This window comes from Panthera leo, chromosome D4 (assembly GCF_018350215.1).
Source record: "Panthera leo isolate Ple1 chromosome D4, P.leo_Ple1_pat1.1, whole genome shotgun sequence".
Taxonomy (NCBI): domain Eukaryota; kingdom Metazoa; phylum Chordata; class Mammalia; order Carnivora; family Felidae; genus Panthera; species Panthera leo.
The window spans coordinates 70,325,785-70,352,809 of record NC_056691.1 but is presented as its reverse complement, the minus strand read 5'-3'; the positions used below and the strand labels follow the sequence as shown (position 1 = coordinate 70,352,809).

General features: G+C 43.9%; 1 protein-coding gene across 8 annotated transcripts in view; it reads right to left on the bottom strand.

Moving 5' to 3' along the window:
- PALM2AKAP2 (PALM2 and AKAP2 fusion) overlaps positions 1-27,025 on the bottom strand; it is a 505,626-nt gene that overhangs the window by 260,395 nt on the left and 218,206 nt on the right. For all 8 annotated transcript variants that reach the window (XM_042914178.1, XM_042914177.1, XM_042914169.1 and 5 more), the window contains one exon: positions 1,685-1,765. In XM_042914178.1, coding sequence (XP_042770112.1) covers positions 1,685-1,765 — 81 coding nt within the window. The remainder of the gene's footprint in view (positions 1-1,684; positions 1,766-27,025) is intronic.

Here is a 27,025-nt window from a genome sequence, read left to right as displayed (position 1 = left end):
TGGATACTGTACTGGAAATCAGCAATGAATGAGTCCTTGACATCTTATAAGAAGTATCTGATAAGAAGTGGGATTAAAAAAAAAACCCCAAAACACCTGATTTGATATATTTATTGCCTGACTTTTGATTCAAGGAATGCAAAAGCAAAGAACCACACTGAGCTTAAAGAGGAGAGGGGCTGTCTGGTCAAAGACATAAAAAATCTACCTTTAACCAAGAATTCACTGAGCTTCTGGTACATTTTGGTCTCTTGTAAAGAGTGAGTCGACTGCACTGTGAGCCAGAGTCCCAGCTCTGTCCAGACTGACCTTGAAAAATCCACTCGGTTCTATTAAGTGCTTTTAAGTCCCCCTCTCTGTAAGAAGAAAATACTAACTTCAGCCCTCAATGCTTCCTCAGGGATGGTGTAAGGAAAGAGTAACAGCATGTGGGATATACTGTAAGCTTCTACAAAGAAAGGTCCATAAACAGATTTACACAATGAGTAAAGAGAAGTGGGCAATATTCTCAGCATCACGCTGCTTTTCTTCCTTTTAAACACATCTCTCTGGTTAAAGTTGATAGTAAACTGATAAATATGCTAAGCAGATTTAGGTCATGCTGCTATTTAAAATCAGCTTGCTGATAATTCTCATCTCGAGGATTCATTTAGCACAACCCTAATCTAGAGAAGAATGGAAAATACAACCACAAGGACCCATCGTGTTTAAAAGAATCAAAATTAGCTATACCTGGCATCACCCTGAAGAGTCAGCCCCAACCTTCCCAACCAGCCCCCTGAGCAATGCACATCTGCACATGAATGTCACGGCAACTCGAGTGAGCAGGAGAAGGACTTCCCTAAAAAAAGCCCAGAGCAGGAGAAGGCATGCAGAAACTTCCAGCTGGCCCCTGGAATGTGTTCACAGTATTCTGCAAGCCTGCAGAAAGCAGCATTCCACAGCCCGTGGAGTTCTTGTGTCAGTGACAGAGCTTTCTCGTACGCTGTACTCAATTATGATGCTTAAGTGCAATACGTTTTAAAGAAAAATAAATAAATAACCCCCGCCTCTCTCTTCTCCGGTGCGATGGAGACCCAACCAAGTCAAATCATTGCAATGCCATCTTTTGACCCACTGCCCATTCTAAGAGAACACTTCCAAAATTGTTAAAGTAGAAATAAAATGAATGAATCATCCGAAACACACAGCGTTGCTCTTTTATCAGATCGCAGTGCTTTCCTCTCCCTTCTCTCCATATCAAGAAAGAAAATATTAATATGTTTAATGTGTCCAAGAACATGATGTTCAACGTATCCTCGGGAACCTCTGAACACACACACACACACACACACAGGACCTAATGCACTGAGACGCAGCCCCGGAACACTGCCTCACCCACCATGTGGAAATTCTCATCCAATTTCTATATATAACCAGCGCATTTCACATGCACACACCAGCCCCCAAACCCGTCCACATGCACACTATAATCTCATCAGGCTCACAGACACTGGAATGCTGTAACAATGCCCTGGGTTTGAGAAATTCACAAGAAAAGCCAAGAGATGGTTTCCTGACTGAATGAAAAAAAACTCGTGCAGTCAGCGGCAAAGCCTTCACGCCAGGGCAGCCTCTGCCCGGCTCTCTGGAGTGTGATCTGCATGTCTAATAATGGAACAGGTTCGTGGGATCAGCCTCTTACCTTGGAATGCTGCAGCAGAAGTATCTGCTCGTCAAGCTCTTGTCGCTTGCCTTCTATTTCAGTCTGCCTCTTTCTTTTTTCCTTGAAAATAAAAGAGAGAGAGAGGCTGTAAGAGTAGGTGGGTGTTGGCTCCAGGAATTTTAAGGCCGGAAGCAGCAGCAGCAGCAGCAGCAGCAGCAGCACACATGTGTATAGACACTTCCAGAGATGCTGGGCACACGCACGGTGTCACCTGCCCCTCCGCCTCCAGCCGCTTTCTCCTAACATGTCTGCTGTGGGCTCGGCGAGTGGGAGAGTCTCCTCAGTCAGCCAGGCTGCAGCAATTTAATCCAGAAGAAAAGGCGGTTTCTACACACTCACACATACACACACACTCACAGAGTCATGTTCTATGCAGTGTTAATTTGGAGACAAAGAATAAAAATGTCTCAACCGAAAAGACAGAGGATGTTATAAACTGCAAATATGATAGCATGTAACAGTGGGGAACTGTAGGGTTAGCTTCCTTCTATGGAAATCCTATACACAAATAATCCAACATAATTTCCAATTTCCTAGGACAAATCATCCCACTGGACATCACAAACAATGCAAATTGATGGGCGGTCTTTGCTTAAACTAGTCTTGGGGGGAGCATTGCATGTGGGTGGGGCTCACTGAGGTTACAGTAAATATGAAATCTGAAGTTGTCTGCCTGGATCGGACTCCCAGCTCTGCCATCTGCTACCTGTGTGACCTCTGGCAAGTTCTTTTACTTCCCTGGGTCTGAGCCTTCTCTCACATACAGAGGAGATCATAATTTGTCCTAAACCTTATGGCTGCGGCAGGGATGAAATGAGACGATACATGTAAAGGACTTGGAACAATAGCCTGGCACATAGTAAATGCTCAATAAATGCTATTTATTATTATAATTGTTGCCACATGTATACTTGTACGTAATGCCTAGAGGCTGGTTTTAAAGGGATGTAATTCTCCTGTATTCGGAGCATAACCTTCCCACTGGAATGCACACGTAATACTTTTCTTCTCCCTACTTCTCAAATGCAGACAATAAACATCATATAAATGTGACTAATTTAAGAATAAAAAGGCCTGCCTTTAATGATAGCTTACTTGCTCCACATTTTGTTTCCAAAGTGCACACTGGGAAGGTTTGCTGAGACATTTACTGCACTGGCTTATTTCCCTTTACTCTCATATGCAGGGGGAAACGTGCTAGACAGACATAGTGGCATTCTACAATACGACAGCCAATTCCTGGAGAGGACAATAATGTGGAAGGCTGGCTGCTGGGCTCTGTGTTAACGGAAGCCTTTATTTTCCGTAGTTGCTATGTTTCTGGGGATGTGCCTGCACCACAGCTATTCAAGTCAACATAGCAATAATTAGTGTTATAACCAAATTCTTCTGTGCAATGCACAGACTTTTAAGAAACGTTAGTTTATCATCTCAAGCCACTGGGAGACATGATATCCAAGTCAGGGACATAACCCTCCTGCCAAAGTGAGGCCCGAGGATATTTTAGGAACTCACCATTTACGAAGAACTCTGATCAGTGCTGTGTTATTGATGCTGCTTCATTCCAGAGTGTGTGTAAATATGTATAATATGTGACCGTAGATGGGGAAAGTGAGGCCTAATGAGAAGAGCACACTTATCCAGTATCTCAGAGGTACCGCGTGATAAGACAAGGACTTTCCGAACCAGTCACTATCTCTATATCCTAGGATTCCTCCGGGGCAGGTGTACTGTGCTTTATCATTCATTCCCACTGGCGATCAAGATACATAGTTGCCCAAATTTAAGTCCAGCACCAAGAGATAGTGCGTCATGGACACAAGACGCTGATGACACAATACTTCCATCAATGGGAACTGAGTGCTATGTATTCATTAGAGACTGGACATTTGCGCCCTCCCCCAAAATTCATATGTTGGAACCTAATCTTCAAAGTAATGGTGTTAGGAGGTAGGGACCTTTCGGAGGCAACTAGGTCATGAGAGTGGAGCCCTCACGAATGGGATTAGTGCCCTTACATGAAAAACCCGAGAGCTCTTTTGCCCCTTGTACCATGTGAGGACACAGCGAAAAGATAATGGTCTATGAACCAGGAAGCAGGCCCCCACCAGACACTGAATTTTCCAGTGCCTTGATCTTGGACTTCCCAGCCTCCAGAGCTATGAGAAACAAATTCCTAATGTGTATAAGGCACCCAGTCTATGGTATGTTGTTATAGAAACCTGACTGGACTAAGTCAGGGTTCTAATTACACATCTGGTCATTTGCAAACCTAGGCTTTCCCACCTCTGTGCCTTTGTTCACATAGAAAATCCTCACTCCAGAGTTTCCCACCACTGGATTAGTGAACTATGCCTTGAATAGAGAAAATATCACCAGAGGGTACAGGCAGTGAACCTCTACATGTTCAAGCTGTAGACTCATCGGTGGTCCCTGTGAACAGATATGATATGAAAGATGCAGGTTTTCAGTTAGTTCATTTAGAATGGGGGGGGGGAATTAGGTAGATACAAATGGGCAGCACATTCCAGGCAAAGAGAATTGTGTGAATAAGGGTAGAAATATACTGCATATTCCAGGACAATGAAGAGGGAAATCTAATTGAAGTGTAGAGCTTGCTCCTTGGAATAGAGATTAATGATTCAAAAGATTGGCTAGGACTAGACCTTTGAGGGCCTTGAATGTCAGGCCAAGAAGTTTGGATTTCATTCCACAGACAATATAATATTGTAGGGTTCTAAGCAAGAAAGTGACATGGTGAAAGGCATTTTAGGAACACTAATCTGGCACCAGTGTATAGGATGGATTAACAGGGGTCAGGATACTTTTTCTATAAAGGTCCAGACAGCAAATATTTTAGGTTTTGTGGAACATACAATCTCTGTTGCAACTACTCAAAGCTGCCATTGCAGTGCAAAAGTGACATAAGCCAATATATAAATAAATGAGCGTGGCTGTGTTCTAATAAACCTTCATTTATAAACAGAGGTGGGAGGCCAGATTGAATCTGCCAGTCATAGTTTGCTAACCTCTGGATGAAAAAAAATCACCAAATGTCTTAGGAGGATGGTACATTCACCCTGCAGTGGGGTGTATGGGTGGGGATGGGTAAACTTAAGCCCACCCTGGCTTAAAGCTGCTCCAATCTGAATGAAAAGAAAAGGACAAATACAGGAACCAAAACTGATGAGACTCAGAACTAACAGGATCTTGGGGGGCAGGCAAGGCAGTGTCTTAGCTTTCAGCCATGCGGACCAAAGCAAGCTGGTGTGGGAACTGGCAACAGTGGGAAAGCAACACTTTCCCATTTGTGCCATATTCATATATTCCTTGAGGAAACCCTTTACTGGGTTGAAGCTCAAAAGCAAACAGTTGTTAATATATAATATAAACTAGGCACCAGCATCAGCATGTTCATATCTGCGTTCTGTCTGCTAAAGACTCGGGCTTGGCCTCATCACAAGGACCCTTTGTACATCCATGGCTGTAACAGGATTCTTTGATTAGTCGAATCCCCCTCCACGGTGATGGGGTTAGGTCCTAAAGTCACTCTTAACCCAACAAAAGAGGTAAGATGTGCAGCCAGCCTCTGTATGGAATTAGTTATGAGCCAAAGTCTGGCAAGTTCGGGTAGGGCACCATTGGGTCCTAGGCACTCGCTGCCTGCTTGGACTGCTGAGGTCCGAGCTGCGCTCCTTGCCTGCTAGCCTGCTGCTTTCTAGACTTCTTCCTTTATCAAAGCAAAACCACTAACTCTTGGGCCCTCTTCTCACTCCAGACGTTTAGACTACATGATTCCCTTTAGTCTCATCAACTATACAACCTGTGCATTGATAACTTGCCCATTTCAGCCTAGATCTCTCTTCGGAGCTCCAAATTCCCATATCCAACTGCCAATTGTTCATATCCAGTCCCTCAAACTCAGCGCTTACAGGCATCATCTCGGCCATCCCTCCTCCCCTAGGCTCACATCTGTTCTTTCTGCATTCTCCATCTCAGCAAATGACGTTACTCAAGGCAGAAACTGCAGCTATCCTAGACACTTCACTTTCTTGAGAGACCAAGTCCTGTTGATTCTGCTTACCATTTTCCGTATCTTTTTGCTTCCCTACTACAACCTTTATTACTACCTTATTACTTCCTTTATCTCCCCACCTGCACATGTAGAATATTCTACATTAGTATATTTAGCACTCTATAGCACTTAACTGTTACACCCAATTTCCATCTGGATTGCTGCAGGGGTGTCCTCACTAGCCTCCTTGACCCTGAGTCGTGATTCTGAGCAAGTCCCCCTCTGCATTGCTTCCAGAGTGATACTCTAAAATCGAAGTCTATCTCCATCCCTTGCTTAAAAATCCCAGAATGCCTCCCATTGCCTGCAGTGCAAATAGTAAGTTTTCCCTCACTGCTTCATTTGGCTATCTGTATCTATACCTATATCTATACCTATATCTATATCTATATCTATATCTATATCTATCTATCTATCTATCTATCTATCTATATACATATTTCTCTTTGACAGTACAGCTTAAATATCAATGAAGATAGAGTGCCATCTGCCTAGTCTTTCCTTTGGAGAAGCCACCCACCCTCACTGTAAATGGAGCTGGTGGGTATGGCTAATCATACTACCTTATCTCATTGCAACAGCGAGTGGTCCAAGGGCTGCTAAATGACCCAAGTAAGACCAATAAGAAATACTTTTAGGGAGAGACACATGAATACTGGGAGAGAAAAGCTCTTTTTCCACTAAGGTCAAGCTGGATGATGTACATCTGAGTGGCAATTTTCCCAAGCCACATGGAAGAAATGCATCCATGCTGGAGAAAGGTCAAACATGCAGAGAGAAGCAGAGCTGAAAGACAGAGAAAGAAGGATCCTAATGACACTCTTTGGTCCCAGGTCTAGTTTGCACAAAGTGAGAACCACTTCTGGGCTTGCTAAATTATGTGCACTAATTTTCTCCATTTTGCTTAAGCTAGTTTGAGTTGTGCTTCTGTCACTCGCGACTCAGAGAGTAGTGACAAATACAGAAGCCTTTTCTGCTCCCTCCAAGTAGAATTCATCACTCCCTCTTTCTCTGCTCCCTTTATTTGCCGTGGGTCCTTGAGTGTTTTAGCACTTAAACATTTAACCTTCTACACATCTTTCCTCTTTACCAAACTATGTGCTCTTTGAGGACAAAAATCTTGGCTGAGGCATCTCCAAAGCCTAGAGCACCACATGATGAAGGCATGGAATGAGATACTTGCTCCCCTCTGATCATGTTCGGTTTGTACAAATCCCTCACTCAAATGCATTATGAATTTGCACTCATGACTTCAATGGCAGTAATGGCAGAGCTAATACTTATTAAGCTCCCTGCAATGTCCACTGAAAACACATTAGCAATCAATCAACAGAACCAGGAGCGTCTTTCTGTTGGAGACATTAGCCCATATGGAATAGACCATTATTGCCATGCATATAAAAAAGGAGTTGAAAAAGCTAACTCTGGGCAAGAACCATGGAAAGCCCATTCTGGGGAGAAAAGCTAGGGTAAGGGGAAATTCCAGGGAAAGCATAATGAGCTGCCAGTAGCAAACCATTCAGGGGGAATGCGCCTCAAGAGACATCTGGAATGAAGTGATCTCAAACCATTAGGAAGGTTTCCAGATCCCTCTACTATCTGGGAGGCCTCGCAAACCCCTTTCATTGTCTTTCTGTAAATTATATATTTTCTTGGCAAGTATTTTCTGGAAGCATTGCAACATTATGAAACTGCAGACTCTTAGTACAGTAAGGAGCACCCATGGAATGGAGCACAGTCTGTTCAAAGGTGTGGCTAAAAAGCATGAGATGTCATCAGGAAGCCTATGTCCACCCTTGTGCACCTAGAGGCAGACTCCCTCTTCTCTCCTCTGCCTGTGCTGCAAGCCAGGCATTGGGAGATGAAAGCTGATGGGTGGGGAAGGAGTCCCAGAGGAGTCTGTGAGAAACAGTGAGAGAGGGGAAGAGGCTGGGGAGGAAAGGCAGTAAGAAACAGATACAGAGTTTTCTTTCCTTTGCTGAGGCCCACTTTGACTTGGGCTGATACTTAGAGCCCCAGGGAGCATGTGCAGGACGGAACCAGAAGACCTACTTACACAGAGCACTATTGCCTTCAAGATATGCCAGAATTTAGAAAAAGATTCTGGAAAGGGGAAAAAAAGAAAATATATTAAAATTTAAATGTGGCAATCTTTCCTCCAGCTATTGCTGGGTAGAGAATGTTGCTTTGACGTCTACCATCATGAGCTAAAGGGAACTGTGCGCTCCTCCTCTGAGCCCACATAGGCTTTTCAGTGACTTTGGCCCAGCTGGTTCATAGGCTTTGCAGTGCAGAATCAGAGAGAGGGCAGAGTGCTGAACTGCAGACCGAGACTGTTTTAAGTAGCTTGCACTTGGAAAGGGAACAGGGGATATGGCTGATGGGGGGAAATCACAAGATTGAGAAAAGGAGAGAAGGAGTGAAGAAAAAGGAACTCAAAGAGCTTGAAGTTCATCCATTTAAAAAGAAAGGGGGCTGAGATGTTAAGATCAGAAGATCAGGAAGAGAGAATCCTGATGTATTTTATTGTGGCTTATAAAATGATCCTTTTGGGGGCACCTGGGTGGCTCAGTCGGTTAAGCGTCCGACTTCGGCTCAGGTCACGATCTCGCGGTCCGTGGGTTCGAGCCCCGCGTCGGGCTCTGTGCTGACAGCTCAGAGCCTGGAGCCTGTTTCAGATTCTGTGTCTCCCTCTCTCTTACCCTCCCCCGTTCATGCTCTGTCTCTCTCTGTCTCAAAAATAAATAAACGTTAAAAAAAATTTTTTTTTAAAAATAAAATGATCCTTTTGGATGCACTCCCAAAGATTCTGGTAAGGATACTGGACTTTTCCTTCCACACTGTGCTTCTTTGAATGTGCTTTCCTGCTGAAACAGAATCACCAGGGTGCCAGTTTTTATATGGGTTACACTGAGTAGTAAAGTAATTGTGAGAATTAAATTATGGAAAATCAACTTGCAAATGGGGGCCCTATGAGCTTTTTCTATTAAGGAATCAGACTGTCATCTCAGTCGTGGCTGAATTATAATTACCTGTTTAATGCTGCTGCAGAACCAATGCTATTTATATATCTGAGGAAGGAGAAGCAGGTCGGTCTGAAAACTGAGAACCCCAGTGATTACGTATAAAACAATCAAGGAGGTACCTGCTCAGCTTTGTCCAACTGCCCGTCCAGCTAACTTGAATGCTGAGTTTGCTTAGTGGACACATCCCTACTAGAGATCGGGTATCTGATCCCAATGCCACCAGATATCAAAACTGTCTCTTCTGGCTCTGACTTGAAGGTCACTAATCATGATTCTGATTATATATTCAGGCTTCCCAAGTAGTTAGGTGAATGGAGGGCTAATATTTATTAAGCTCCCTGCAATGTCCATCAGCTGTAAAATGAGTAACCTGGCACTCGGATTTAGGTAGACGAGTGAAAGCCAAGTTGCTTTGCGATGTTCTGATCCCACAAAACTAAGGAGCAGAATCCAGAGTCAGCTCAAAGTCTTGGTCAAAAGGACAAGTGAACTGCATTTCCTATAATCACACCATTTTGCTCAGTCGTGCACCCATTCATCCCACAACATCAACACGTCAAACAGAAAATTCTACAACTCCATTTCATTCCCATTGCTTAGTTTGGACCAGCATTTCCATTTATGTAATTATCTTTTATTCCACTGATTATTTGGCCTTGAACTTGCCATCTATTGGTAACACAGGGAATTGCCTGTTTCCTTCTGCTTTTTACAGAAATTATAAAGAGAAAGAATTTTAAGTAGGAAAGAAGCATTGATTAGTTCAAACTTCACTATGGGTTTTTGAAAGGACACTTTAACACCTCAACTCTTAAGAAACATTAAATAGAGTTTAGATGCAAAACTGTTATTAATTACACTGAACAGTTAACACAGCTAGCTTATTACTGCCAAGACCAATGTACAACACAGGAAAGTTTTAGTTTAAAGTCTTTTGTAGATAGTTTAGAGCCCATATGGATTTTATCTTAAGTCTATTTTTAAGCTCTGCCCCCAGTGTTACTCTTTAAATAATTATTTAACCATATAGCTATATTTTTGCTTTAATGGTAATAACATCAAATTCTTTGCTAGGTGTGCCTCCCTTTAGTGTCCTTTCTGGAAACCAAAAAGAAGGGTGGTCTGACACAGCTCTAATGAGAAAGCTCATATAATAAGTCCACTGTGAAGAAAAGAATTGAGCACTTTCTATATAGATATAATGATAGAGAACTCTGAGAAAGTCCCAAATGCCAGAAAAAAACATAATTAAATTCATCCACAGAATGTAATTTCCATATCCTCACTCTCAAAGTACGGTGTTATTTCCACTGTGAAGCCACGTGAGCACTGAACTAGGAGTCAAGAGACTCAGCTTCAGGTACAGGTTCGACCCCTAACCCTGGGTGACTCAGAGGAGTCTATTGTTCCTAGGCTTCCAATTTCCCACATGTGAAATGAGCAAGTTGGACCAGCTTTGTTGTAAGCTTCCCTCATCTCTAAGGAGAACGATGGCTTCACTTCTGGATGGTCACGTGTCCTTCCTCATCTATAAAGTCGTACTACCAAACATTTAAGCAGTGCTTACTATGTGCCTGGCACTGTTCTGATTGATATATGTTAACACTTTTAACCTTCATAACCACCCACTGCATTAGGTACGATCATCATCTGCATTGTACAGAGGAGAAAACAGAGGTACAGGGAGATAAAGAGAGGAGGTCACACGCCTACAAAGTGTCAAACGGAATTCAAACCCAGAATGAATCAAGGAAACATAACTGTCTTAAGGTGTTTGTAAAGTACAATAAAAAAATGGAACGAAGCCCATCTCTTGATGCAGGAGCTCCATAGATAAAGGTGCTTCCTTTGTACGTGGTATGAAGTTTTTGGCTTGGGCTTTTGTCTAGGCACTTGCAATCTACTCATGGAACCAACATTCATCTCTAAGAATAACGATGTTGGTGGTGGTAAAAACAATAATGACAACAGCAGCAATAACAATAATGGTAACTACGTTTGTGGACTACTTGCTATGTACCAGGCGCTATCCTAAGGACCCCTCCAGTTTTTCATTTAATCCTCAGAGCACTTTCAAGCAGGTACCTTTACTATCCTCCATTTTATGGATAATCACCAAAACTGAGCATAAGTGAATAAACATGTCCAAGGTCATGTCCAGGAAGTGGCCAAGCAGGGGTTGAAGCCCAGACAGTCTGACTCCTGAGCACTTTATCGTGAACAGAGATGTGTTTTGGCGACGAACATTTGCTTAACTGTGAGAGAGCGCCACACAAGACACATGGAACACACTGTCACCACTTGCACGTGCATGTGCCCCAAACTTCCAGAACAAAGGAGATGTTGAGAATGCAAACCATCCTGATGCCAAATCTTTCCACCCCACCTCCCCACCCCCAAACCGGAGGCCTTTTACAAAATCTGTGACCATTTCCCAATTCCAAACAGAAGTAGGCTGAGGCTGGATTAGAATCTTCAGCAATTTCTGGTGAACCAGAATATCCATTTACTTTAATTCCTGCAGGAGACACTTCCAGGGGATTGAATGATTTCATAAGGAGAGCAAATGCAAAATATGTCTCTCCCATCTGAACTTTTCATCGGAGAGGGACAGTTGCAAAATGAGGCGGCAGCTGGGAAAGCTCTCAATTTACCACATCGGGCTCATGAGGGGAGAAGCTGAGTCCGGGGCTTCTAGGTTCTAGAATACATCTTTCTAAGATTAGATGTCAGGAAGGGGAAGGGGCAGAGGCATCCGCAAAATTGACAGTCCTATCTTGGGAAGAAGTGCAAGGCCTGCAGGAAATGTCCCTCGTCAGGAAGCAAGAGTGGACACTGAACGGACCTCACAAGAAGCAGTTTTCCCACTGGCCGCTTGCAGGTCTCAGAGCAGCAGCCCATGGAACAGCAGTGGGGCTGGGATGCAACTGAACAGACCTGTGGCTGTTGGAAATACAAGACAAAATAGTGTGCACAAAAATAGAATGTGACCAAGATGTGGGACATTCTGACAACAAAGGAATGCAGACTCCAAGAAAAGAGCGCCATTCCAAACAGAGACGCGCGCACGTTTTCTGACTCTTGCCAATCACGTTTTTGTTTGTTTCTTTTTTAAAATTTCTACTTATTTTGAGAGAGAGAGAGAGAGACAGCACGAGCAGGGGAGGTACAGAGAGAGAAGGGGAGAGAGAATCCCAAGCAGGCTCCACGCTATCAATGCAGAGCCCGATGTGGGGCTCAAACTCACGAACCGTGAGATCACGACCTGAGCTGAAATCAAGAATCAGACGCTTAACCGACTGAGACACCCAGGCGCCCTTTTATTGTTTCTTTAGATGTCAATATCTGGTGACCATCTTCCCAGATCTATATCTTCCTGTAGCTATCAGGGAGGTACAAAGAAGGAACTATAAATAGCCCAGATAAATATAGCATTTAAAAATGTAATCTAAAACAAACTAATAAATGTACATGGGGAAAACATTCAAACAATGCACTTCAGAGAAGTGCACCCCCATCAATTTAATTCCTTACATTTTCTATGTATCCTACTAGGGAAACACACACACACACACACACACACACACACACACACACACGTATACCAGCCTATTACCCATAGAGATCTTTTAATCTTTACATAAAAGGAATTATAACATACACGGTCTGCTTTTTAGCTTTCTTTTTTCTTAGTGATGTCTCTTCGGGATTTTTCTAAAGCAGCACATGGGGTCATTCTTCATAACTGCTGCTCAGATGTACTCTATTTTACTGGCCAGCTGCTGCTAGATTATTTAGGGGGTTCCCAGCATTTTATTTGCTGTTGTAAACAGAACTGTAGTGAATCTTTTCTACATACATCTTAAATGTATTTTTGTGGCTACATCCATAGGGTAAATTTGCAGTGGTAGCACTGCTAAGTCAAAGGGTTTGAGCATTTAACACTTTAATAGGACCAACCTGCCTTCCCCAAAACATTTTCTCTATGTTGTAAATGATATAAATCTGAGTTGAAAATAAGACTCAGGCAACTAATAAGGGTTTTGACAGTTTTCTCCTTTATTAGCCTCATCCTTAGTGATCTAGGGGGAGTTTAAATGAAAGGAAATATCTACCACTTTGTTAATAAACCACAAACTGTTCTTAAAACACAGTTGTGTGATCTGTCTTTAGCACAGATTATTATTCTGTGTTTTCAGGTTTAAAAAGACATTTTTCAGGTTTAAAAAAGTGATGATTTTCTACTTTACGAACAGAAGTCTATCATGACTCCATTGGTTTTCTAGGAGGAATCAGATTTGTACCCCTTTCCTTGCACTGCTAATGTCAGAATTATCCTGTGGCTAAGCTGTGATCACTTGTCTATCATGGAAGAGGGATTATTTCTTCCACTGTGGTTGCTGTCCTCCAAGATTCAAAAGTACAAAATTTGCCATCCACCAAAGTAATTTCTAGATGGACTCAGGCAATGTAAAAAATGAAAACATGGGAAAATACAGTGATTATCTGATTTTAGGAGGGGAAAGGACTTTAAAAAACATAAAGCATAGAAAGAAACCACAAAGTATGAAAACTCATTATGTAACTTAATTACATAAAACTTAAAAACGTGGTTTTTATAGTACCAACTAACGTACAACTCAAAGGCAAGTGCCAATCTGGGACAAAATATTTGCAATATATACATCAAAGGGCTAAGACCTTTAGTAAATAAAAGTCTACACAAATCAAAACTATATGATTTGTAAATAAAGATAATGAACACTGAAATACAGGAAAAAGAACAAAATATAGGAGAAACGTTCAACATTATTGGTAACCAGAGAAATGCAAATTAGGCACTGAGATACCACTTTCCACTAGGAAATGTACTCTTCTTCTTCCTACACACCCACAATATATTTTAAAATATATGTGTTCTGTGTTGGAGAGGGTGTGAGGAAAAAGACCCTCTCTTTAATCTCTGTCAGAATTATAAATAAGAATGGTCTTTCTGGAAGGCCATTTCAAAAGTATCGATTGACTTTATCATAAAGAATTTATGCAGAGAAAATTATCTTTGATATGCTCAAAGATTTTTGTAAAGTATCTTCAACCTAGAGCTGTATGCAACACCAAAAGAATCAAACAGCAAATGATTAAATAAGATGGCATCTTATAAACCATCCAATGACTCACTTCCCTTTTCACTTGGAATAAACTCAAAGCAAGCCCATCCATGATGTGTTGCCTGCCTCTCTCCTGCTCTCCTGCATCTCATCTTGTCTCTCTTTCTCCTCACTTCCCACTCCGGCCACACTGGCTTTAACCAGATTGGCCATGGGAGAGGCACAGAGGACAGGCGGGTGGGTGGGGATCTATGCTAAGTCTGCCACAGAATAAAATGGTACTTTGTTCTCCTTTGCCATTATCCCCCAGGCGTATCTCTCCCTGGGGAACCCTCCAGAGTTATGGATATAGTTTGGGGCAAGACTCAAGATTTCTGGCTATTAATACCATGTAAGTAGTGCCCTGACCTCATTCTAACATCTGGCTTCCAGTCTCATCCAGTTCTGAACATGCACAAGCCAGATGGATGCCTCCACATCTTGACCTTAATTCTGCCCACAGTGTGCAACCCTAGATGACCATTAAGATTACCTGAAGAACATTAAAAAGTACCAAGCCCAGGCCCCACCTCCCGTGAGTTTTGTCTTATTGGTCCTGACACTGGAGGCAGTGAAGGTAGTTTTAATGTTAGCTGAGGTGGAAAAAGTCACTGCTGAGCATGTGACAATCCCATGGTTTGGGCTGATAAGCAGTTCCTTCTGCTCAAGCTGGTTTGAGCTTTCTCTTCATTGGTTCCAAATAAGCTATTTGGTTAAATTTTTTTAGAGGACTCAGTACTAGGTCAGCCCCTCACCTGTTTTTGCAGTTAAGTCCTTACGTGTTTTGCTCTTCAAAATCTGGGTTTCAGCCACAGGTCGATGGGGGTTTTGACATAAGGGCTGCAGAGCTTGTACTGAGCCCATGTCTCTCAAGAGTCAACACTGCTTCTTTGTAGTATTTATCATCCTCACCAGCTGCTGTCTGAGTTCTCTTCCCCTCATGTGAGACTTCTCGAATTGGTTTCGATTACTATTTCCTACCCCAGAACATGGATGATAAACCAAGTCAGATGAGGTCAAGGGGTTGAATATAGAGCCACAGAAAACACCTCAAACGCAGGTCAAATTGAATCTGGCTTTGATCAAAAGTAAACAAGTTTTATGCTTTGAAAATTTATTTAAATGCCTCAATGCTACACTAAATTTCAAAGTTGAGGAAGACCAGAGTTAGGAAAAAGATCATCCCTGAGAACGGATTCCTTCTATGCAGCCTCCACCAATAACATCTGGTGAGTGCTGAGAAAAGGCAATAAAGGTGACCTGGGCAGGTCCTCCGCAGCTTTGAGTAGCAAGCAGTAGATCCCATGTGTACCGCCAAAGCCTCATGGGATTCTCTATATGGTCTCCTTGAGGGGCTGATGACAACCTGAGACCAGGAGAGGGAATCCATACTATTTGAGGGCCCATGAGATCCATGGGTCTCTCTGAGCTGGCTCAGCCTCCCTGGGGGTACCCTATACATAATGAGCACTTCTCCTTTGTTCTAGCACTTTCCATGATTTTAGCATTTAGTTCAGGCACATTCCTGATCAGGGGGAAGACTGAAGAACCCAGGCTGATATTTGATAAAGGTCTAACTAATTAAAAGAATAATGGGGCACCTGGGTGGCTCAGTCGGTTAAGCAGCCGACTTCGGCTCAGGCCATGATCTCGCGGTCCGTGAGTTCTAGCTCCGCGTCGGGCTCTGTGCTGACAGCTCAGAGCCTGGAGCCTGCTTCAGATTCTGTGTCTCCCTCTCTCTGACCCTCCCCTGTTCATGCTCCGTCTCTCCCTGTCTCAAAAATAAATAAACGTTAAAAAAAAAAAAAAAAAAAAAAAGGAATAACAACAGTACAAGAATGGGAAATCACAAACTTGGTAAATGGCGCCCCTACTATTATACGCTTTTTTGACATGTGAAAGCCAACTAACTTACAAAAAAAAAAAAAAAAAAAAAGGGAGGGGCTATCGAAGAAACAAACAAGATTAAGTGACATCACATAGTAATTTCTTGACAGAGAACGTATCTCTCTGCAAATCCCCAGCTAGATGCCTTATGTTTAGGCTCATTTTGAGATGTCTGCCTCCCGAAGTTATTAAGCAACACCACGCTGCGATCTTGGGGCTCCAGGCCGTGCATTTGATCCTTGGAAGATTCCTGCCTTCAAGCTTGGGGCTGATAGTGCCATAATTACTACCCAGATATTGAGCATTCCATTTTCAGGAAGTAAAAGACTTTGTGAAATCTGAGTGATCTCTCTCTCTTGCTCTCTCTCTCCTATATCACTCTCCCTCTCTTTATAAGGGGTCCATGTTGTGTCCTGTCCTATAACCTCTATCATCTAATGCAAGGGTTGGCCAACTTGCTCTGCAAAAAGCCACATAGTAAATATCTTTGGCTTTCCAGTCTCTGCCACAACTCCTCAGCTCTGCCCTTGTAGCACAAAAGCAGCTACAGACAATACATAAACAAATGGACGTGGGTGTGCTCCATTTGGCCCGAAGGCTGTAGTTTGCAGACCTCGGCCACACCACGTCAAGAACTGACTACCACCCCTGAGCTCTGCTATTGACACAAGCACTAGGAGACTGCAGCCTGGGCAATAAGCTGTGGGTATGTGTTGAAAGCGGCGGTGCTGCTGGCTGGGCACACATTGATCAGTCATAGGCAAAGGAAAAGCATCACGTCTCACGAGTCTTGAATTGGTGTACTCCTTACTTCCAGAGGAAAGGAGGGAGCCAGGGAGGATGAAGGGAGGGGATTCTCACAGAGTGCTCCATGCACCTGCAACTATCAGATGTTATTTTAAACCTCACGATACCAAGAAGACTGCATTGTCCCTATTCTGCAGAGGAGGGAACTGAGGCTCAATGGGCAGAGTGCCCAGGGCATAGAGGGAGGGAGGAAGGATGGCACCATTCTGACGTCTGTCTGTTCGGAGCCCTCCCTGTGTTTTCCCCAAAGCCAAGGCTTTGGAAAAATATGGGTAGTTGGGACTGGTGCCTTCTCTCTCCTCCTCCTTCTCCTCCTCCTCCTCCTCCTCCTCCTCCTCCTCCTCCTCCTCCTCCTCCTCCTTCTTTTAATGTTGACTGATCGACTGAATTGAGAGAGAGTGGGGGAGGGCAGAGAGAGAAGAGAAAGAATCCCAAGCAGGCTCTGTCCTGCCAGAGTGGAGCCTGATGTGGGTGGGGTTCAATCTCCTAAATCATGAGATGATGACCTGGGCCAAAATCAAGAGTTAGATGCTTCAGCGACTGAGCCACCCAGGAGCCTGGCCTCCTCCCTTCTAACCCCGGCATCCTACATCACAAAGCTTGGCCAGGACTGGTCGGGGCGGGGTCGGGGGGAGTGTGCGATTCGGGCAAGAAAGAACCACAATGGCCAAAGACTTGCCATCTGATTCTGAACTCTGGACAAGGTGGCTGTCCACCCCCAGGGGTGGGAGGCGGGGGCTTTTTAGAATGATCTGTGTAGTAGCCTTGACACCAATCTGCCCCTTTGCTGCCTCTAGAGGCAGGTCCCTATTCCTGCAGGCCTCAATCTGGGTGCCTTGATTTTCTGGGCTGCTGCCTGAGCCTGGGGGGGACATGGTCCTCCCATCCTGAAGACTTCCTCTGCTGCTCTAGCCTGCCAATTTCTGTGCAGGGCCTCAGAGAGCTGGGCTGGGGGGAGCAGGCAGTGGTCCCACTGTCCAATCAAGGACCTCCTCATTTTTCAGATCTCAACTCCAAAGTCACCATCCTGATCCACCCAAGCCGGGCTGGGCTGGTCCTTCTGATTGTCCTGCACTATATTCTCAATGCCTAGAATGGTGTGTGGCACACGGCAGGTGATAAATAAATGAGCAAGCAAGTGAGCGCACAAACACCCGGCAAGCTCCATTTCCAGCAAGGACGCTGAGCCTACTGGGCTCTCAGCACACAGTATTTCTGCCTCATCATGGAAAGCTTTCAGAGGAGTGGGGTTTCTTCCTCCCCCCGGGGCTGCATGGTAAGAGTCACCCAGGAAAGCCTGAATACCCATTTCCTCGGCTCATGGGGGGGCCTCTAGCAATTACACTGAGCAGCAGTACCAAATGAACACAGTCTAACCCAGAAACCCTGAAAATCCCTGAATCTGGTCAATCGAGCAATTTTTAGCAAATCAAGCACTTTTTATGGCTGCCTCACAGCCATCTGGGGAAGCGATTGCTCTCGCCTAAATTGCAAACTGTCTTCATTCCAGTCCTACACTGCTGCCCGGGAGACAGCCATTAGCTGAATGACAATCAAAATATTCTCGGAGCATCAACACAACACATGTTAAGAAACAAAGCAAAAGTCTGTGGCCAGCAGCTGAGTTGGCTTGCCTTTTAGATCAGAACTGCCAGGGGCTCTTTGCTTCCTTTCGGGAGTTGGATGAAAAAACAGAGGAATCCTCAAATGCACTTGTCAAAAGAAGGCCACTGCAAACGGTCCTACCTGAGAAGAGCATTTAAGATATAAATTGGTCAGGGGTCCCTGGGTGGCTCAGTCGGTGAAGCATCTCTCTTTATTTCGGCTCCGGTCATGATCTCATGGTTCATGAGATCGAGCCCCTCATCTTGAGATTCTCTCCCTTTCTCTCTGCCCCTGCTCTCTCTCTCTCTCTCTAAATAAACATTTTTTTAAAAAGATATAAATTGGTCATTCTGATCCCCTACCCTCCATCTTTATGACTGACTTCACAATATCCTACCAGCACACTCACACCCCTTCCTGACTCTTATACTGGGGGACAAGACTGCCACCCATGATGTAGGATTTCTGCAGCAAGGCGAGGTGTGACAGGGCAGCAACAGGGCATATCATGTGTGAGTTTTGCAGGCTTCCCTCCAGCTGGCGCCCTTGTAACTCCTGGGCGGGTGGGGAAGCTCTACCGCTTGAATCTCCTGGCATGCAGGGAGAGGATGGTGCTCAGCAGTGCACAGGGTGGATTTCAAAAGCCTAGCGTGTGCACAACCATCCCTGTGCACATGTGCAAGCATGCATGTCCAGAAACATACACACAGGAGCTTGGTGTTTCCGTTTTTAAATACACTTTCAGCTTGGGGGTAATTTTAGATTTATAAAAATGTTGCAGAGACACTGCTGAAAGTTAACATACAGCTTTACCTACCCAGCTTCCCATAATGTCAGCATCTTGCATAACACAGTGCGGTTGTCAAAACCAAGTTAACATGGTGCTCGCTTCGGCAGCACCAAAAAACAGTATGTGTGGAGACATATATATATATATATATATATATATATATATATCTCCTCTTCAGAATCTGATGCAGGATACCACAATGTATGTAGGCCATTTCTATTTGAAGATGTAGGATGCTAACGTCTCCTCCAGTCCTAACAAAATGGGCTTTGGAAACAGAGAAAATGACTCTCAGGCCATTGAGACACTGAGACCCTCATTTCCACTTTCAGTGTACTTTCCTTTAGTAAAACTACTGAACCTCTCTGAGCCTCAACTTGCTAACGCATAAAATGGAGTTAGTAGCAAAGCCTAATCACGGGATGACTGTGAAAAGTAAATCATTCTGGAACAGTGCTTAGCTCTGGTTAGCTTAGTGCCAGCTCCAGCTAAGCAGACTCCCCACTCGGCAAGTGTGAGCTACTGCAATCTGCCCTTATTAACGGGAAGAGCAGTTGCACCCCAAATTCAGATTTACCAATAAATGAATGGTCCAGAGCTAGTTTGAAGAGTGGACTCCAAAATTTGAAAAAAAAAAAAAAAAAAAAAAAAAAAAAAGTGTAGTTTTTGTGTATGACCAACCAAAAGATTGGGTGTGGTTGCTGGGGCCAAGAAATACAGATCCGAATCTGTATTCAGTCTGGTTCAATGCCAGAGCTGGGACATCTGTACAGTGGTGACAGAAGAGGGGCACTAATAGGCACCCAGCTGGCCTTGTCCTGGTTCAGCACAAGCAGCTGCGATGGGGCCAGGCCTTAGGGAGCACAGCTGGTAGCTTTAGACGCACCTTGTTCCAGAAGTCACGCCGACCTTTCCTTCCATCAGCAAGGCCCCCTTCAGTACTACAGTCCAGGGGGACAGAGAATGGAAATTAACATTTACTGAATGCGTCCTGTGTGCCAGGTCCTGAACATATATTATTATACACAGTGGTCTTTAATTTTTTTTCACACACCTTTATCTATGAAGTATTTTTAGTATGTACCATCTGCATATACACAAATAATAGATTTAATATATGTGTACCACTGGACTAATGTGTATGTTATAGAATAGGCACATTATATTTTTAAAAATTAAAAAAAAAAAGGGGGCACCTGGGTGGCTCAGTCGGTTGAGCGACCGACTTCGGCTCAGGTCATGATCTTGCGGTTTGTGAGTTCGAGCCCCACGTTGGGCTCTGTGCTGACAGCTCAGAGCCTGGAGCCTGCTTCTGATTCTGTGTCTCCCTCTCTCTCTGCCCCTCCCCTGCTCATGCTCTGTCTCTGCCTCAGAAATAAATATAAACATAAAAAAATTTTTTAAAGAATAGGCACATTATAAAATAGGCATTTTAAATGGGCATTTAAAATGGATAATTTGTAGATGAAATAAGCAATATCGATGAACAATTACTGGAACTATTAACAAAAGCAGATATAAATCTTTACTTCAAAGAGAAGTAGGGTACAGACACTAAATATCCTCTGCTACGTTGGGCAGTCCCACACAATGAATAATTTTCCTGCCATATATACCAATAATTCCCCGCATAAATCATTCTTGGAACATCCCTTGATGCTCAAGCAGTCTTCGAACTAGGTGAACCCACAGACCAGAAACTGCGACCTGTGAGCAGACCTTAGGTTGCCAGGGTGGTCCAGGCCAGCTCTGATCTCACGATCTTTTATGAGCACCTTTATGATACGTGGAAGCCCTTTTCTGAGGGTGTCCTCAGCTGGACAGTGACCTCCATGTCAGCACATGCCATGCTAAATTCATCTTTGTAAACTCCAGGATCGCTGTGGTGCCTACCACATATAGGTGCTCAATACAGGCCGGGAAGGCAATTTTAAAAGATGAGGCAGCTTGTCTTTGATGGTGTGGTTGGTCTTCCTCCATCATGAGGAAGACCAAAGGGCACTTGCCCTGTGGAGACAGGTGCTATAGGGGTGAGAGGCACCTGAAGGCCTAGGGCAGTGTATCTCAAAGTGTTGTCTGCTAACCGCCTCATCGGAGTTAGCCTGGCACTTGTTAAGTGCATATTCCCAGGCCCCATCAGCCTGTCTAGTGATGGGGCTCAGATATATGCATTTGATTTATTTTTTCATAAATTTCTTTTTTTATACATGTAACTTTCTTTTTTAAGTTTATTTATTTTCAGAGAGGGAGAGAGAGAGAGAGTGTGTGTGTGTCTGTGTGTGTGAGCAGGCGAGGGGCAGAGACAGAGGGAGAGAGAGAATACCAAGCAGACTCCGTGCTGTCAGTGACCTTGAACTCATGAGCCACAAGATCATGACCTGAGTGGAAATCAAGAGTCAGAGGCTTAACCAACTGAGCCACCCAGGCACCCCTCAGATATATGCATTTTAAACAAATTCTAACCATTTGGGAACCACAGTGAAACTGTGTCAGATGATCTGTGACTAGGAAATAGTTTTGCTGGCATTCTGATGATGAATTTTCTAGATGAGAAATCTGTATTTCATGAAACTCTTTCTTTTTTAAAGTTTATTTATTTATTTTGAGTGTGTAAGAGAAAGAGAGAGCTCTGAAGGGGCAGAGAGAGATTCCCAAGCAGGCTCTGTACCATCAGCACAGAGCCCAATGTGGGGCTTGAACTCATGAACTGTGAGATCATGACCTGAGCTGAAATCAAGAGTCGGTCACTTAACTGACTTGAGCCACCCAGGCGCCCCTTTCATGAAACTCTTTTAAGGTATCCGGGTTACTCTGTTAAGGTATGAAAGCTAAATCAGATATTGGATTTCTAGGTTCATTTTTCTTAACTTAAAAATAACATTTCTTTTGAAAATGGCAAAATGGGTTCAGATTACTGTTTGGCAGGAAAGAAGGATTAATGCAGCCCCTGAGACTGAAGTAACAAAGCTCCAAAGAGCTAATAATTGACATCAAATAAGCATCAGGTGTGAGCTGGGCACTGTGATTCTGTGTCTCCTTCTCTCTCCTCCCACCCACTCCTCTTCTCTCAAAAATAAATAAACTTAAAAAAAATAAAAAAGTTAGTAAGTATGGCTACCATAATACTATTTCACAGAGAGTAAAACCAAGGGTTTGAAACATTAAGTAATTGGCCATGTTTACATACTAGCTAGTGACTGAACTGTGTGGGATTTGAACTCAGCCAGCGAGACTCGCCAAACCTCAAGCCCGGAGCCCTTCCAGAAACTTCAGTGTAGCCAAAACTGCCCCACACAGGCATGCTCTGCGCTTGTCCCCATGAAAAGCCAGGGTCTTGCTTCTTCATGCACTAAATCCTTTACACCTGTTCAACCAATTAGTGAGCTTTCCCTCGTGTCCCTGTCTGTGGGTGGGAGTGGGGCACTGGAATTGGAATGAAACAGGAAGAATCCGTGAGTGTTCCCCCAAAAAGGAAATCTTTACACTTTGGATGCTTGGTTGGCTTCCAGTGTGCGACTTTAGAATCTGTAAGGCTCTACTGCTTGAAAATAATTGGCTTTTAAAATTTAATTGACAGTTCAAGTCACCCAAAACAAGGAGTTTTTAGATCATTTTCTCTAGCAAGATGAAAAAATACTAGTTCCGCAATCAAAAAAGACAGAGTTCCATACTGACTTAGACAGGTGGCTCATTAGAGGGATGCACTGATTATTTTAAGCACTGCAAACCTCAATATTTTCCAATGATCATCAAGAAATGCTGGGTGTATCGGTTATAAACAACTAAGAGGGCTTGCATAATTTTAGATTTTACTCTGTACCTTTAACCACGTCTGTCACTTTGGGGTAAGTCCAGAAAGGAGACCATTGTCTAAAGGTCTGTAAACAACTCCCAGAAGTTTCTGACTGTGCTAGGAATGTTCTTATTGTGATTAAAAAAAAAAAGTTACTTATTTTTGGGAGAGCGCAAGCAGGGGAGGGGAAGAGAGAGGGGGACAGACGATCCAAAGCAGGGGCTCTGCACCGACAGGCTTGACAGCAGCGAGCCCATTGTTGGGGCTCGAACTCACGAACCTTGAGATCGTGACCTGAGCTGAGGTTGGACGCTCAACCGACTGAGCCACCCAGGTGCCCCTCTTATTGTGATTTTTACAAGTTGTCCAGTTTCACTTCACATGCGTCCACACAATGGGTCAGATGGTAGCACAAGAGTGTTAGGTGGTCACCTATGCTACTTGCCAAAAATCACCCCACACCAACAGGCAGCTTCATCACCCTTGTGCTAGGAACCACGGGGGCTTCAAGATGAAAGAGGGACACTCTCTGGGGCCTGGGTGAAGAGTTCCTACATGCCAGTGCCCTAATACAAGGCAAAGTTCAGCCACAGAGAGGCACACGTTGCTATGGGTGGGAGGGGACAGGGAGAGGAGCCCTTACAAGGGAGAAAACACAATGCCTCATATGTAAGTGTGTACATACACATGTGCACGCGGGCTCAAGCACTCCTCTGCATGAGGGGGCAGTTACAGCTGTCCACAAGAAGGAAAAGATGGCCTGGGAACCCCCTACTGAACACCTCACCTCCAACTGAACAGCTCCTGATTCCAACAGCAGGTTTTGTCCTCCAAGGCTCTGGGCACCCAAAGAGTCATAATCTGCCCATTCTCCTGACACATAACCCCCGAACCTGACATTCAGACTACCTCTGAGGTAGCATGCCGGGTCTCCATCTGGCCTTCAACCTTTGCTAATTTTTTTTAAGTTTATTTATTTATTTTGAGAGAGAGAGAGAGGGAGAGAGAGAGAATCCTAAGCAGGCTCCGCACTATCAATGTGAAGCCCAGCACAGGGCTCGAACACGCAAACCATGAGATCAAGCGTTGGACGCTTAACCGACTGAGCCACCCATGCACCCCTCAACCTTTGCCAATTTTAAGAGTCTGCAGTGTGAAAGCTATAGACTCTGAAGAGAAACAGGCCTGGGTTCTGGTCTAGACTCTGTCAGTGCTGACCGTGTGACCTTCCTTCCACAGACCATGAGCTTCAGGCGCATCATGGGTAAAATGGAGAGAATTGTTCCTTCCACTGAAGACTGTCACAAGTATTAAACACAGCACACAACGTAGAGCAGACACTAAAAACCAAGCATCCCCTTCACTCTCCCTCTCCCCCAAGGCCATTCTGTTATTCCAAGCCAGCTTTAAAACTGTTGGCTGGGAGTTTTCAGTTCAAATTAAATAAACACACTCTATTCTCTTCAGTGAATGCAACCACTGCTTGGCTGATGCTGTTGTTTCCTTTTTCTTAACAGTTCTCTCTTTCCCCACCCCCCACCCCCATTAACTGAAGTAGGGAAGGCAGGCTTGAAAAGCCTTTACTCAATCCCAGCTGGCAGCTGGACCAAGGTCAGAATCCTAGGCTTAGATGTGTTTTGTTGATCAAACATCAGCACCACCTCTGGGGTTGGTGAGCTGACCAGGCCCTCCCCTGCCCTCCCTTCAGCCCCACTGTAATACAGGACATGTTCACTAAGCCTGCCAACCCTGAAGTCTATCTGCACTAAAAATTTTGTGTCTCCAAGAAAGTCACACTCAGTTTCTAGTCAGTGTGTAAGATAAAAATCATCTGTCACCAAAACTGCCCATTGAATCCCTTAAAATGTCCATAAAGCCACCAACACAGAGTCTCCCATGGAGTCTGATGCGGTCACCTCTTTCTTTCTCCTTCTGTGACCTAGAGCCTGGCGTCTTTGACCACCAGATAAAGAAGTCTGGCTTGTGCTTAGGGGCCATGAGGCATGAAAAACAACTGAACCTTTAAACACTAAAATCATAACCAGATGCCAGTAGAGATTTCAGTAAATTCATCAGTCTCCCACTCCGTCCCCACCGGAACATATGCTCGTGAAGAATCACTCACACAGTGCAAATAGGTCATTATTTCTCCTTTCAATGTTGTCTTTCTTCCAGTTTTTTGTTTGCCTAATTTAACTCGTCAACTTTTTACATGATTGAATTATAAATCAAGGTTTATTTTGCATTGGCTCTTTTCTTAAAATTAATAATTGACTAATGGATTGGTTTTAATTAGTGGACAGGATTATCAAGCCAAACTGGTTATCTCAGTCCTGAAACTGTGAAATGGAAGACTTTTTTCGTGCGCTGGAAGGGACACTCCATATTTTTCAGCCCGGAATTTTGTGGCAGGCAGAGAACTTAGAAACCTGAGTTTTTATCGTCTCTCCAGAGGGAGCAGGGCAGCCCCAAGATGACTTGAATTGCATTTGCCACAAGAACCTACAACATGCTGTGCTCTTTGCTCCAGGGTACTGGGGAAACCAAGATAAATAGGTCACTCTCCTAGCTCTCGAGGTGCTCACAATCTAATAGAGGAAAGCAGGTGAAGAGGCAATGGATGCACTAAGTGCTATGGATATAACAAGACACACCTGGGTGCAATGCAAGGGATGGCTCCTTGGGAGAGGAGGGCCGTAGGGCTTCATAGGAGAGAGTGATGCAACAGGCTATGTGCTCCCCAGACCAATGGAGAAGTGAGGTGGGCATCCAGGGAGAGAACAGAGCCTACATAAATAACTAAGTGTAACCACAGGGAATTTTCACTTTAAAAAAAAAAAAAGTATTTAAATAAGTAAGCAGTATTTCCTCTGTATGTTATTTAGTGGCTCTGAACAGAGCTGAAGCAGAAAGCAAACTCCTACGAAGTCAATAACTAAAGCATTATAAAACAAATCATATTTCTTCCACCTCAGCTGATAAACTGGAATCAAAGGATCCATTCACAGAAAAACCTGTACACCACATGCCGCATCACCACCTTTCAGGAGGACTCTTTCAAGCTCCATTTTCTAATAACAATAAATTGAACTTATTTTAGCTCACTTCCTTCCTTCCTTCCTTCCTTCCTTCCTTCCTTCCTTCCTTCCTTCCTTCCGTTCTTTCTTTCTTTCTTTCTTTCTTTCTTTCTTTCTTTCAAAGAGAGAGTACAAATGAGCATGGGGCAGAGAGAGAATCCCCTAAGGGGCAGAGAGAGAGGGAGAGAGAGAGAAGTGGGGCCCACCCAAAGCGGGGCTGGAGCTCACCCCACGAAGGCCTCTAACTCATGAACTGTGACATCATGACCTGAACCAAAGTCAGATGCTTAACTGACTGAGCCACCCAGGTGCCCCATTTTAAATCTGTTTCTGAAGACTCACTCTACCCCCTTCCATTGTTACATTCACGTAACTGATATTATTCTTTCCATGGGATCAGAAAACATGAACCTATGAACTCAATGTCACAACACTTGCCATCTCTGAAGAAACCCAAAGTGCAATTTCTCTGTGTGAGCTCACTTTCTTTATGAAATGAATACCCTTTTTGTGAAATAATGGTAAACATCAAATAAAAGTCTCTGGCTCATGGTACAGCTGCACCCCAACAGACTTATTTATACCTCTATCACGTTTCTATCATAGAGCCCACTGGAAATGAGGTAGAAACTAGGCAGGAGAGTGTGCTATCAATCACAAATCATCACGAACTCACACGGACGGGCCACTTGTTTGGGTTGTCAATAAATCATTGACTGACATTTGATGAGCAAAACAAAACTAGGTTGTACAATACTGTGCTGATTCAAGGAGTTTCATGCATGGATGGGTCCTGAAGAGATACACATGGCTACTCCATACCTGGCATATAAACTCACAGAATAGGAATAGAAAGCATTTTGGTCTGTCACATTTGGAAAATGGGAATGTATGCAGTGTATCTCCTTATTAATTAGGAGATAGCCTGTTAGGTTGCCACAACAAAACAAATCAAGAAACAAACAAATGTAGATGCCGAGGAAAACACAAATCCTGGCGTTCTGTGTTTAAATAAGTGGTCCAGTTCAAATCCCGCCCCAAATCTCCTAACTTCAGGGTTTTTTTTTAAAAAATCTGTTCAATGCTTAGCATATCATTAAAGGCTCATTCTAC